The sequence below is a fragment of the Schistocerca piceifrons genome, chromosome 5, assembly GCF_021461385.2.
Source record: "Schistocerca piceifrons isolate TAMUIC-IGC-003096 chromosome 5, iqSchPice1.1, whole genome shotgun sequence".
Classification (NCBI taxonomy): Eukaryota; Metazoa; Arthropoda; class Insecta; order Orthoptera; family Acrididae; genus Schistocerca; species Schistocerca piceifrons.
This window is the reverse complement of record NC_060142.1, coordinates 494,106,935-494,120,456: the sequence shown is the minus strand read 5'-3', so window position 1 is coordinate 494,120,456 and position 13,522 is coordinate 494,106,935. Positions and strand designations below refer to the sequence as shown.

Below are 13,522 nucleotides of genomic sequence, written 5' to 3'. Positions count from 1 at the left end.
TGTTGGAAGTATTATTTAAAGGAATGTGTCGGAAAGTTATGTTCGGTGAATAACAACTATGAGGAAATTCATGTATGAACTCATCAAAGTGAAGTTAAGTTTCATTGAATTAATCATTTAAAAATATATTTATAATTGTTAGAGGAGAGTTGCTTAACCATTACAATATTCAGAGAAAGAAACTTAGCTTAGTAATAGTCCTGTATTGGCAGCACACAGACATATTTCAGTGATTGTAATCATTGTTAAATAATGCTGCTGCAGCTTTCCTCTTGAAATAGGTAGTTAGTGTGAAGGTGCAGTAAAAGATGTACACTGATGAACCAAAACATTATGACCGTCTACTTAATATCTTTTTTGTCCGTCTTTGGAATGAAATAATCACTGATTCTGCAAACCAGGGTTCTGGCAGTTTGCTGGTAGGTTTGTGGAGGTATGTGGCATTAGATGTCTACGTACAAGTCATGTAATTCACATACATAATGTGTTGCTGATTCGTGTACGCAGTAATGGCGCTCTACACCAATTAAAATTGGTTCCATAGGATTTACACCAGGTGAATTTGGTTGCTGAGACATCAGTGTGAGTTCACTATAATGCTCCTCAAAGCACTGTAGTAAGTTTATGGCTCCGAGAAATGAACAGTTATTCTGCTGAAAGAGGACATTGCATTTGGGGAAGACATCAAGCATGGGGGTACAGGTCGTTTACAGCTGTGATCATGTCTTCAATTACTGTGATGGTCTCGTGCACACTGCAATCGTAATTGACAATATAAGTGGGTTGACATGTAAACACACATCGGTGGTCAGCTATGGAGCTCCATGTTCATCAGTGTTCGATGGATGGTGTGCTCCAAAACTCTCGTGCATGCACCGGCATTGTGCTCTTTTGGCAGGGACACCAATCATACTTCAGAGCAGAGAAGCCTCCAAGCCCCACATTTTGTGAAGAGTTGTGGACATCCAACCATTTAGCACCTAGTGGTGGTTTCACTGCCCTATATCTTTCCGTAGATGCTCATGACCGTATTATGTGAACATTCGACCAGCTTCCCCATTTTCAAGATACTCATTCACAGGCTCCATGTAATAATAATCTGTCCGTTATCAAAGTTGCTTTTCTCAAGGGATTTTCCTGCTTGATGCCCTCATCTTCACTAGGGTGATAGCATGTCCGTGTCTGTTCCACCTGTATACTTTTACGTCACGTGCCTGCAACACCATCAGGTGGCATCCATCGCGGCGGGTAGTGGTCATAATGTTTTGGCTTATCAGTGTTGTGTATATTATGGTCTTGTTGATGGAAGTATTGGTGGCCAAATATGCAAAACAATTGTAATTCAAAATGAACGATGTTATGTTTGCCAGTGTCACTGCATGTAAGTGCACTTGCAACCACCATTCAAATGTGTAGTTTTTGTATACAGTTTTAATTTGGCAGTTTGCATTGTGCTTTGTAAACTGCCCTGGTAAGAAACGTGTCTCTCTACTGTTCCCATGTCATCACAGTCTTTAAACCATTGCGTGGAAAATTAATCCAATATGCATAACATTTAAATACACATTGTCCCCAATTTTTCTTCATTCCACAATACAGTGCTAAACAGGCCATGTATCTACAGCTATACCTCACTACTTATGCTCGCATATTGCTTAACAACCAACAAACAATAACTGCTATCTACTCATTGTTCATCAAAACTTGCTGCACTCTCGCTTTTGCAGAACATTATCCAGAGTTAAATCATATTAAATATTTTCAATTTAAGCATATACACATTATTAGGAGAAAAAACAGCATCAAATAATAATAAAACAACAATAAATACAGCAAAATAAAAACCATTCAGTTTCTTGACTGTTACTAAGGATACCCAACCCAAGCTGTGATGTGTTACGTTATACACAAATATTAGTACAAAAATTAAATGTATATAGAAATTTGGATTTATAGTCTTATCTTCACACTCTTTGTAAGGTAATAACTTTGCCAGCATTTCGAGGCAATGTTTCAAGACATGTGTAGCAAATTATTTAGCACTCAGTTGTCATGTACACCGTATTCTTTACCTTAGAAAGTTACGTTAGAGGTAATTTTTGTAACATTTTCTTCTCTATTAAATTTGAAATATAGAACCATGGACTTACATTAATGATTCTGAGATGTACGGGTAAAACAATTTTCCAGGCTATTCATAAATTCAGCAAAATAAGTACATGCTAGGGTCCTTGTTCCCTTGCGAACAACTGCTTTGTTATCCGAAGAATTTAAAAAATGCAGAAAGGGCAAAGCTTCGTGATCCAACACTGAAGAATTTTTCATGAGGATGATGAAATATATTGTAGGGCTTGTTTGAATTTTTACACACTACTTTTTTACATTATTTATATTATTCTACAGTGTTCATGCCACTGAATGTTCAGTTGTTTCTTGTCTCTAATCAAATAAACTTGATCTCTATCAATAAACTGTTCAAATATTGTATTAATAGTCCCAGCTGGTTATCTGTGATTTTTGTTTTGGGTGCATAGAACTGCAGAATCGTCTTCTTTCTATGCAGCACACACAGCAGTTGTAAGATAGCGTCTGTACTATCTACAGGGCAGAAGAAACAGTTAAACGGTGTTTTTCAATGGTGGGCAATATTACATTCTGATGACACGATGAAATGTTCCCACTCAAGTTTCTATTCTTTTGTTGAGTATGTCTTGTTAATGGACCTGAACTGTACCTTTTATATGTTACATTTATATAAAAATATGACTTTTATTTTTGTTGTAGGAAATTTCTGACAGGATATAAATAAGTTTGTGTTAAAGGAGGCCACTCACAGAAAAACAGAAGTGTTCAGTTCAGGGTTGCCACTGGTTCTGGAAACCATGGGATTTCAGACACATCAGGGATATCTGGAAGGGGGGGGAGGGGGGAGACACTGGAAAAACTCTTTTTTTTGTCTCAGCAGATCAAATGGTTTGTTTACTGAGGTGTCAGGCATTGTCGCTGGCTGGATGCAGCTGAGTATGTTTGTCACTTCTGTACTCCTTATTACTCCTGCTTTTCCCGTCATACCACTCCCCTCAGCTTGCAGTCAGTGTCGCCACCATTTCTTACTGCTAGCCTAGCAGCTGCCGACGATAGGCAGGGTGGCATGGGGAGTGGTTTATTTGGATTTGATTCTCAGAGACTGAAGAAGCAGTGGCCGGAGACGGCAATCCTGTGCATGAGTTGTGTTTGAGTGATTGTGTGAATGTGTATGTGCTCTTGTTTTCTGACAAAACCTATGGCTGAAAATTTAGTTGTGAGAATGTGATTGTCTTTTCTAAGGGTCTATCTGTGGTTCAACAATCTTCTTTATGGTGAGTTATTATTGATTCTCAGAGAATTTGAACAAAGTATCTGTTGCATGGATTGATCACCGTGGTCTCATTTCATCAACATGCTCTCTGTCACTTGTGAATAGCTGGCCATGTGAGTGGACTTCCACTACGGGCCAAAACTGCAAGCCGCTTCTGCGGGTATCTGTAATGGATCAGGCATGCTGATCTGAAGCCATTCAGTTCCACTAGTGTGCAGACACTGCCCGTCAGATCTGGTCTCACCGATCTGCCCGCAGGCCAGGTCTGTTTGTGTGTGACCTAATGCAACGTATTTTCATGATTTATCCGTGGACCTAAGACTGCAGTGCTCCTCAGCAGGCCAGAGGCCACGGGTGATGGATTTCAGGAATTGCGACTGTGTTATCGCAAGAACATTTTACAGTGTGTCATTTTATTTGTTCTAGTACATTTTGGCACTTCAAAAGTAGTTTATATGTTAGAAAATATGGACAGTAAGAAGAAGACAGTTGTGTCAGTTGTTGGCAGTTTGTACACTACGTACTCAGATATTTCTCGAAAGAGAAATCACACTACACCTGTAAAATAATAGATGTAACACAGTGTGTAATAACGGACAAATAACGAACATAGTACAACTGATATTTTATTGACGGTCACCTGTAGTGTTGGTTTACACAACTGTTTCCTGCCTTATACAGTTCTTTCAAGATGCCTACTTTTTTCTGAGGCTACTTCTGAAATCAGTGAAGGTATTTTAAATCTGTCTTGCGACTCCAATGAACTGTCTGTTTTTGTCAACAGATGTGTTTCATTTTACTGAAATAAAATAACATCAATGGGCTTAATGAAGCACATATACCATTTGGCTTGCTTTCTCTGTCTAATAACAGCACATTACAAAAGATGTACATGTTAGTACCTAAAATATCTGCTCACATGTTTAGAAATACAGAAGTCCTTAATTTTTTTTGTCAACTTACATCTTTGTTTACCCTTGAGCTCTCAAAATTTGTCTGGGAAAAATGCTAAAACTTGTCCGGAAATCAGGGAAATATCAGGAAGTTTCACTTGAGGAAACTTGTGGCAACCCTGTTGTTGTCAACAGGCACACACAAAATGCCTGTGAACAACTCAATGCTTCTGCTTTTGTGTGAGTGAATTTTATTTTTATATGACTCTAATAAAATGTTCTTGGTATTCCAATTCAACCATTTCATTGACATTTCACAATATATCTGAAGTGCAACCTGCCTGATTCTCTGGGGAAGATAAAAGCTGTTACCTAATGGGAACTACCAGTATCGCAGCAATCTGGCTTGACCAGAAATACAAAAATATTTTGTTCTTAGAATTGGTCTCCACAAGTTGTATTTTTATGTTACCATTCAGTCTGGCATGATGCAGCCAATGTGGTTTTACCCTCCTGCCTTAATCTCTTCTTCTCAGGATAGCACTTAAACCAAATGTCCTGATTTATTTGTTGGATGTGTTCAGATATCTGCCATTCCTACAATTTTTGCTCTCTACTGCTTCCTCCTGTACCATGGAAATTATACCCAAATCTTTTAATACACGTCCCATTATCCTGTTCCTTCCTTTCCTCACTGAATCTACGTGAAGCTACTACCTTCTCAGTCCACTCAATCTTTCGTAATGCATGCACAGCCTCGTGTGTGTGTGTGTGTGTGTGTGTGTGTGTGTGTGTGTGTGTTTGCAAATGATGTCAAGTTAATAAGCTAAGTTGTTAATTTGATCGTTCAATTTACAGGTCACTGGTAGACCAGTACTTTGGTGGTACCTTTGATGTTGAATTGAAGTGTACAGAGTCCGAAGATGAACCTCCAAGTCACAGCATAGAAAACTTTCTGCAGCTGAGTTGCTTCATATCGCAAGATGTCCGATACATGCATTCAGGCTTAAGATCTGTGAGTATATAGTAAATGTCTTCTCTTCGTGTCGGAATATAGCCAGGTTGACCCAAAAGTGCTTAGGTGTGGTGCATATTGTTATTTCAGTCCCAGGCTATTGTCATCTTTGTGAATGTGTGTGTTATTGATGTAAAATGTAGTTAATTTGGTGAAGTACCCAAGGCAAAACTGTGACTGTCCTTGTTTGTGTCTGTATCAGGAAATAAGACAGGATATCCAAAATATATCAGATGACTATATTGTTACATTCCATCCTGGATTTTCCACTGTTTGAGATATCATAATTGTAGCAACCTCCCAGTTGCCACTTTGTAAATTTTTGTTGTTATTGCATAACTTAATTAAACATTACATTTTTCTTCTGCTGTGTGTAGCCACTCCCGATTATCTGGGGTAATGTGGGGCAGATGATGTGTGACAAATTGAAAAACGTGAATAGTAGAGAGATTTGAAAATGTGTTCTTTGTTCAAAAGTTTATCAAATTTCTGTTCATAGACATTGTAGGCATGGTTATTTCTTAAATTAGTCTGTGATGATGGTCTGCTTCTGAGAGGAACTGACATTTTTTCGCATGGCAGTTTGAGTTTTTCTTGCAGCAATAGTGCAGTTGTACTGAAAGGCCCTCTGGCTCATATAATCTAGAAGGGTATCAGCACACTGCAATGCGGGATAATGTCTGACAAGGTCACTGTCTTCATCCCCACTTTCACATTCACTGTCCTCTTTGTTTTATTCTGAAGCAGTGGTCACAATTTCGGCATCACTCTTGTACTGGAAGTTGGATTTACACTTGTCAGTCTTCAGCCACTCATTCAAATTTTCATCATCGACATCTTCAGAAGCAAGTAAATACATTGCCACATTCACCATTTGTGCAGTTGTTTTTTGTTCATCACTGAAACCTTACAAATCACTATCTTTTATATATGGAAGAATTTTCCTCCATGATCAAACTAGGGTATGGGGTTTGGTGTTTGGTTTGCTACAATGTATGCTATCTAGATTCGTCAACTGCTTCCAGAATGCCACCAAATCATCCTTATCAACTAGCTTTCTCAGTAGAACAGCCCAGTAGTGCCGTTTTATTGATGAAGTTAAGCCTTGCTACATTGGCTGTATAATGGTGATCATGTTAGGAGCTGAAAACTTAGTTATGATGAGACCATAATCAAATACGAGAATCCTTTTATTGGGATGTGAACACGTGTTATCAAGCAATAAAACGGCCTTCTTTAGCAATCCTTTCTCTTCTAGAAATTATCAAACTTGTGGCAGAAAATGAGTGTGGAACCAGTTTTTGAAAAATTTCACTATCCATCCATGCTATTTTTTATTGTAATAATATACAAGGAGGCTCTTAGCTGCAATATCCTTGAATGCTCCCCCCCCCCACACACACACACACATACATACACAAACACACACACACACACACACACACACACACACACACACACACACACACCTACCCCTGCAATCACTAGTAGTTTCACTTTGTGGTTCCCAGAAGCATTAACAATGCACAAACCTGTAGTGTGTTCTTTACACAGCTTAATCCAAGAGCATGAACTTCTTTCGCAGATTTGGTCACAGGTGATGCTCAAAAAATGAACAGTAATACTGTACATTGACGGCCTGCCGTGGAGGAACGTAATGCGTTAGGATAACACCATCATAGTCGTACTCGAGAATCACCCTAACTTTCACCGTACTGAGGCTCTGACGCACTTTTGACTTTCGCAGCAACCCCTAATGACACCATTCATTGGATTGGCGTTTCAGTTTTGGCTTGTACAATGTGGCCCATGTCTCATCCAGTGTTACGATATGGCGTAAGAAAGCCTCTCCTTTGCGCTTGTAACACTCAAAGTGCATCTGAGCAGTGTTGTAACCCATCCATTTCTGTATTTTCCTCAAGTCATGCGGAACCCATCGTGATGCAATTTTTTGCATGCTCAGATGTCCCTTCAGGATGCGAAGCACAGTCATATGCGCTAACCCGGTTGCGTGGGCAAGCTCACGCATTGTATGGCGTCAATCACTGCCCACTAACGTGGCAACAGCATGCACTACTTCTTCAGAGACACTAGGATGACCTGCCCGATGCATGTCTGCCACAGTGTGCTGACCTTCGTTGAAGGCTTTTGCCCAATGTGCCACTGTTCTGTACGGCAACACCGTTTTCCTGCATGCCTCTTGAAGACCTTGATGACACTGTCGTTCTGTATGCCCTCTGGCACGTTCAGTCTTGATCCATCTCAGTTGTTCCTGCTTCGAAAACGTAGTGACACCATTATGTTAGACCACTTGCTCACAAGTGACTGTGTTTCTCTTGATTGTGCACACACCGGTGATGTGGGAAGGGCAAGTCCATTTGCTCGCAGGTAAGGTAGGTATGTCAACAATGTGTGCTATCAGCGACAATAGTAGATTCCATTGCATAGTGTCACCACATTAGTGTTTGCCACTATTTAAGTTCCAACCTACATACTTGGTAACTGTCAGAAATATTTAAACAACCTGTTATGCACTAGACTATAACCTACCTGTCTGATTTATGACATTACATTGTTGAGTCATTTATGAGTAGTATACATTTTTGACCCACCTGGTATACTACTTTGTAATGAAACAATGGAAAATCCAGTGTGGAATGTAACAATATTATGAAAAGGAAAGTTGTTACTCACCATATAGTGGAAATGCTTAGTCGCAGATAGACACAATAAAAAGACTGCCACAAATCAAGTTTTCAGCCATCAAGGCCTTCGTCAACAATAGATGACAGACACACTGTGGTTTCAGCTGCCTGAGACTGCGGTTGTGTGTGTGTGTGTGTGTGTGTGTGTGTGTGTGTGTGTGTTTTGTCTATTGTTGGTGAAAGCCTTAATGGCTGAAAGCTTTATTTGTGACAGTCTTTTTGTTGTGCCTTTCTACGATTCAGCATCTCCATTATATGGTGGGTAGCAACTTTTCTTTTCATAATATTGCTACTACTTTGTAAGTAATGTGTGTGATTTTTACGTTCATAAGTAGAATCCTGAGGGTTTTTTTTCCATCTGTAAACTACTTAAGTTTTTTGTTGCTGTTTAGTTTTCCACTGATACTGGATATAAAAACTGAAATGGATAAGTATAACATTAAATGAAGTCTGGAGAGAAACAGAATGATCATGTAGCAATCTCTAGGAGAGAAATTAAGGTAATAATGAATGTTAAAGTACGAAGAGGTGCCCAGGTTGACTTGGATCATTACCTCTCCAAGATCAAAATTAATTTCATCCCTCTCAATAAGGCCGTGAAAACCGGAAATGAAATTCATAAATATGATGATGCGAAGCTCAATCAATCTAGGCGTATTAGATCAATACAACCAGCAACTGACATTTGAATCTCATAAATGGATGGACATAGTCTCCAATATCCAACAAGCCACTAATACTGCAATCGTGTAATCTAAAAAGAGAAAACATAGATGGTGGAATGAGGTTTGTGGTGAGGTGGTGGCCCAAAGAACAAATGCCTGGAGAAAGGGTAACTCAACCAGGAGAGTTGAAGATTTTGATTTATTTCATGAAGTTCGAAAATATGCCACTAGAACTTTATGAAGGGCTAAGCGATTGTATGAGAAACAGCAGTTAGAACAGATTGATCAAGATTTCCGCAGAAACAATGCCAGAGTCTTCTATCAGACATTCAAGTCGAATTTGAAAGCATACCAAGCCCCTAGTCTTTGTTTTAGAGATGAAAATGGAAATCTCAGCCTGACCAACAAAGAAAACTGCACGATCATGTCTCGTTATTTTGAAAATCTACTTAATTGTATTGAACTGAAAGAAAGATTTCCTGTATGTCCCCCAATCCACAAATTACCCAACTCATCGCCACTGGTAAAGAGGAGATCAGAGAGATCAACAACAACATTAAGAATAATAAGGCAGCTAGAGAGGATTCAATAGTGGTGGAACTACTGAAGCTGGCAAATAATGAAACTATACATGTACTAGTCCAACTTTTTGAGGAGATATGGAGACTGGGATGATACCAACTGAATGGCAGTCAGCTTTAATCCATCATCTACACAGAAAAGGTGATAAAAAGAATGTCAGTACTATAGGGGCATCTCATTGGTATCTGTTCCATATAAGATTCTCTCCAAAGCATTACAGAATAGAGTAGGTCATCTTGACCAACTGATTGGGGAAAATCAAGCTGGTTTCTGAAAGGGCTGTTCATGCCCAGAACAGATCTTTAACCTGAAGAACATCATCAGGTACTAAAAGAAAAAGAAAAGAAAAGAAAAAAAACTGGAGGAAATAATCATGTGGTCATGTTTGTTGATTTTCAGAAGGTGTATGACTCCATCAACCGAGAGACAGAGTTTGGGATGGATGATACATCAAGAAAGCTGATCAAACACTCTCACTAACACAGTGTCAAAAATAAAATTTGTGGGTGAGATTTCAAAACCCTTTACAATCAAAACGTGAGTAAAACAAGGAGACGGACTATCCCCACTCCTTTTCAACTGCGTGTTGGAAAAGGTCATTCGAGAATGGAGAAAGTTGTTAGCACAAGAAGATACAAATGAAGAGCAGCTCAGACTTGGTCCTAAGAACAAAGGGGTGTACATTGACTGCTTGGCTTTTGCGGATGACGTGGCCATTTTTGCTAACAACATATAGAGTCAGCAGTCAACAAGATCAATAGGCTGTCAGAAAGTGCTGAAAAATTTGGACTCCAGATCTCTATTCAAAAGACAAAATATATGACAAACATCTGTGATGGATCTGGATGGATGATCACCAATCTGGCAAAAATCAGACGAGTTAAGAATTTCAGGTATCTCAGTGAAGTCATCTAGGAGAATGGGTTAGAAGAAGAAGCAGTTAATGTCAGGATGAGGCAGTTAGATCAGGCATACCAAATGACAAAGAATACCTGTAACAAAAAGTCTTTGACTATAGGGGCCAAGTTCCAACATTATAATACAGCTGTGAAACCTGAGGGGTTATATGCATCTGAAACTTTGACTGTGCATAGACAGGTCAAACTGAGTGGCTGGAAAAGTGAGAATGTAGGATATTAAGGGAAATCCTAAGTAATAGATGGGTTGATGGACAGTGGCAAATGAGAGCAAATGAGGACTTGGACAACAAGACAGAACCTATCACAGCATCCATTAAGAAGAGACGATTATTATTTTACGGTCATCTCATGGGGATGGACAGTGATCAACTAACAAAAAGAATATGGAGTTTCATCCAATCCAAGAAAACAAGGCTGAGATGATTCAAAGAATGTGAAAAAGATATTAGGCAGATTGGTATCTCAGAGAGAGAAATTCCTGACAGGAACAAATTTAGAAGATTTGTGAACAACTACCAAGGTTTTAAAATGGCACCAATGTTCAAAAGACGTACAGGACCTTTGTCCGAAGAGCATAAACAGACACTTCTTGATGGGCTCAGAAGATGCTGGTAAGAATTCAAAGCTGAAACAAGAACAAGATCCAGACACTAAAATGAAATTGGTTGTTACCACGCAGTCCATAGAGGCTCAACTTGATAAAGAAAGAAAGGAAAGACAAGAAAAGAAAAAAAATGAATGTGTAAGTTGAGGGCTGTAAAAATGCTTTTCTTCATTTATTTAACAGCACTAGCAAGTTATCTATCAAAAGTGACAAATGATTAAATTGGTTCAGCAAATCAAACGAATGGTCTGATACTGTAAAGCAACATTTGGAACAAGATGTGATCAACAGTATTCTCAGAAACAGTTCCTGCTATTCACATCACACGTCACTGTAATTTGCAGAGCGGATTGTCTTGCATTCTGAGATACAGAGTAGGCAAATATATTGATATAACTTGTGGGTGTCTAATGCCTTGTCATCTATTAGTGGATTTACTGCCATTCGTCCATTATTACAAGAAGAAGATATTAATTATTGTAACATGTGAACATCCTAAAAGTCACTCATTTTCACTGTAATTTTTCCCAGCTGCTGGTCCTTGCAACCTGTTCACTAGAGGAGTGTTATAATGTTCTGCCTCATCTTTGTGACAGAATTATTACACAATTATTTGATACTTACAAAGTAGATCATTAAAGTTCTGGATTCATTTAAAACTTACAGCCTTTTGGTGGCTCAATGGTCACAGATTTTTTAATGATTTCAGTTTATTATAATGGGTGCAAGTACTTGGCATTACTAGTACCGGCATGACTCGTCATATACCATGTAAAAACCTCAAAGTATTTTACGAGGGCAGTTCAATAAGTAATGCAACCCATTTTTTTTCTGAAACAGGGGTTGTTTTATTCAGCATTGAAATACACCAGGTTATTCCCCAATCTTTTAGCTACACAACACTATTTTTCAACGTAATCTCCGTTAAATGCTACGGCCTTACGCCACCTTGAAATGAGGGCCTGTATGCCTGCACGGTACCATTCCACTGGTCGATGTCGGAGCCAACGTCGTATTGCATCAATAACTTCTTCATTATCCGCGTAGTGCCTCCCACGGATTGCGTCCTTCATTGGGCCAAACATATGGAAATCCGACGGTGCGAGATCGGGGCTGTAGGGTGCATGAGGAAGAACAGTCCACTGAAGTTTTGTGAGCTCCTCTCGGGTGCGAAGACTTGTGTGAGGTCTTGCGTTGTCATGAAGAAGGAGAAGTTCGTTCAGATTTTTGTGCCTACGAACACGCTGAAGTCGTTTCTTCAATTTCTGAAGAGTAGCACAATACACTTCAGAGTTGGTCGTTTGACCATGGGGAAGGACATCGAACAGAATAACCCCTTCAGCGTCCCAGAAGACTGTAACCATGACTTTACCGGCTGAGGGTATGGCTTTAAACTTTTTCTTGGTAGGGGAGTGGGTGTGGCGCCACTCCATTGATTGTCGTTTTGTTTCAGGTTCGAAGTGATGAACCCATGTTTCATCGTCTGTAACAATCTTTCACAAGAAATTGTCACCCTCAGCCACATGACGAGCAGGCAATTCCGCACAGATGGTTCTCCTTTGCTCTTTATGGTGTTCGGTTAGACAATGAGGGACCCAGCGGGAACAAACCTTTGAATATCCCAACTGGTGAACAATTGTGACAGCACTACCAACAGAGATGTCAAGTTGAGCACTGAGTTGTTTGATGGTGATCCAGCGATCATCTCGAACGAGTGTGTTCGTACGCTCCGCCATTGCAGGAGTCACAGCTGTGCACGGCCGGCCCGCAAGCGGGAGATCAGACAGTCTTGCTTGACCTTGCGCCGATGATGACACACGCTTTGCCCAACGACTCACCGTGCTTTTGTCCACTGCCAGATCACCGTAGACTTTCTGCAAGCGCCTATGAATATCTGAGATGCCCTGGTTTTCCACCAAAAGAAACTCGATCACTGCCCGTTGTTTGCAACGCACATCCGTTACAGACGCCATTTTAACAGCTCCGTACAGCGCTGCCACCTGTCGGAAGTCAATGAAACTATACGAGACGAAGCGGGGATGTTTGAAAATATTCCACAAGAAATTTCCGATTTTTTCAACCAAAATTGGCCGAGAAAAAAAGTGTGTTGCATTACTTATTGAACTGCCCTCGTAATGTAACATAACAATTGATTTCATTTGTAAAATTGGTAGCGAGCATGTTGTAGTATGGAACTGTTTCCACTAGAACATTTGTAATACAAGAGGTGGTGCAAAGAGAGTGCTTCATATCTTTATTGTCTGATTGATCATCTGTGCAGAATAGTTTACAGTAAGAAAAATGTTGTAAGTTGAATATGCAGTAACATTTGTTTTGTATATTTTAAAAAAATTTGAAACTGTGTATTAATGCTTTTGATTTATCAATTTCTGCAGAAAATGCAAGAACAGATTACAAAACTTTCTCCCTCTTTGCAACGAGATGCAGTCTACACTAAGACAGTAAGTAAAAATCATACATTTGTGTACATGACAGTAATTGGATAGAAGTATGGGCTTGCTTACTATTGCACAACAGTAGCATTTCAAGTATACCACAATGAAACATTCATATAATAAGGGAAGTTCTGGCAAAATATAAATACTTTAGGTTTAAAGGAGGCCACTCCTCAAATAGGCACACACAGAAGAGAAAGAAAACATGGTAGCTTTCGGAAGAAGTCTGTTGTCCTGCTACAGTACAAATACACGCACACTCCTATTTGGTGAGTTGCGTCCATTACTCCTAAAGTATTTACAATGAAACATTTATTTTTCTGC

The 13,522-nt window shown here is 39.5% G+C and overlaps 1 protein-coding gene across 1 annotated transcript in view; it reads left to right on the top strand.

The window, feature by feature from the left end:
* LOC124798066 (ubiquitin carboxyl-terminal hydrolase 14) overlaps positions 1-13,522 on the top strand; it is a gene marked incomplete in the record, with an annotated part of 103,839 nt that overhangs the window by 59,913 nt on the left and 30,404 nt on the right. Inside the window, 2 exon segments of the mRNA XM_047261295.1 lie at positions 5,110-5,266; positions 13,139-13,204. Coding sequence (XP_047117251.1) covers positions 5,110-5,266; positions 13,139-13,204 — 223 coding nt within the window.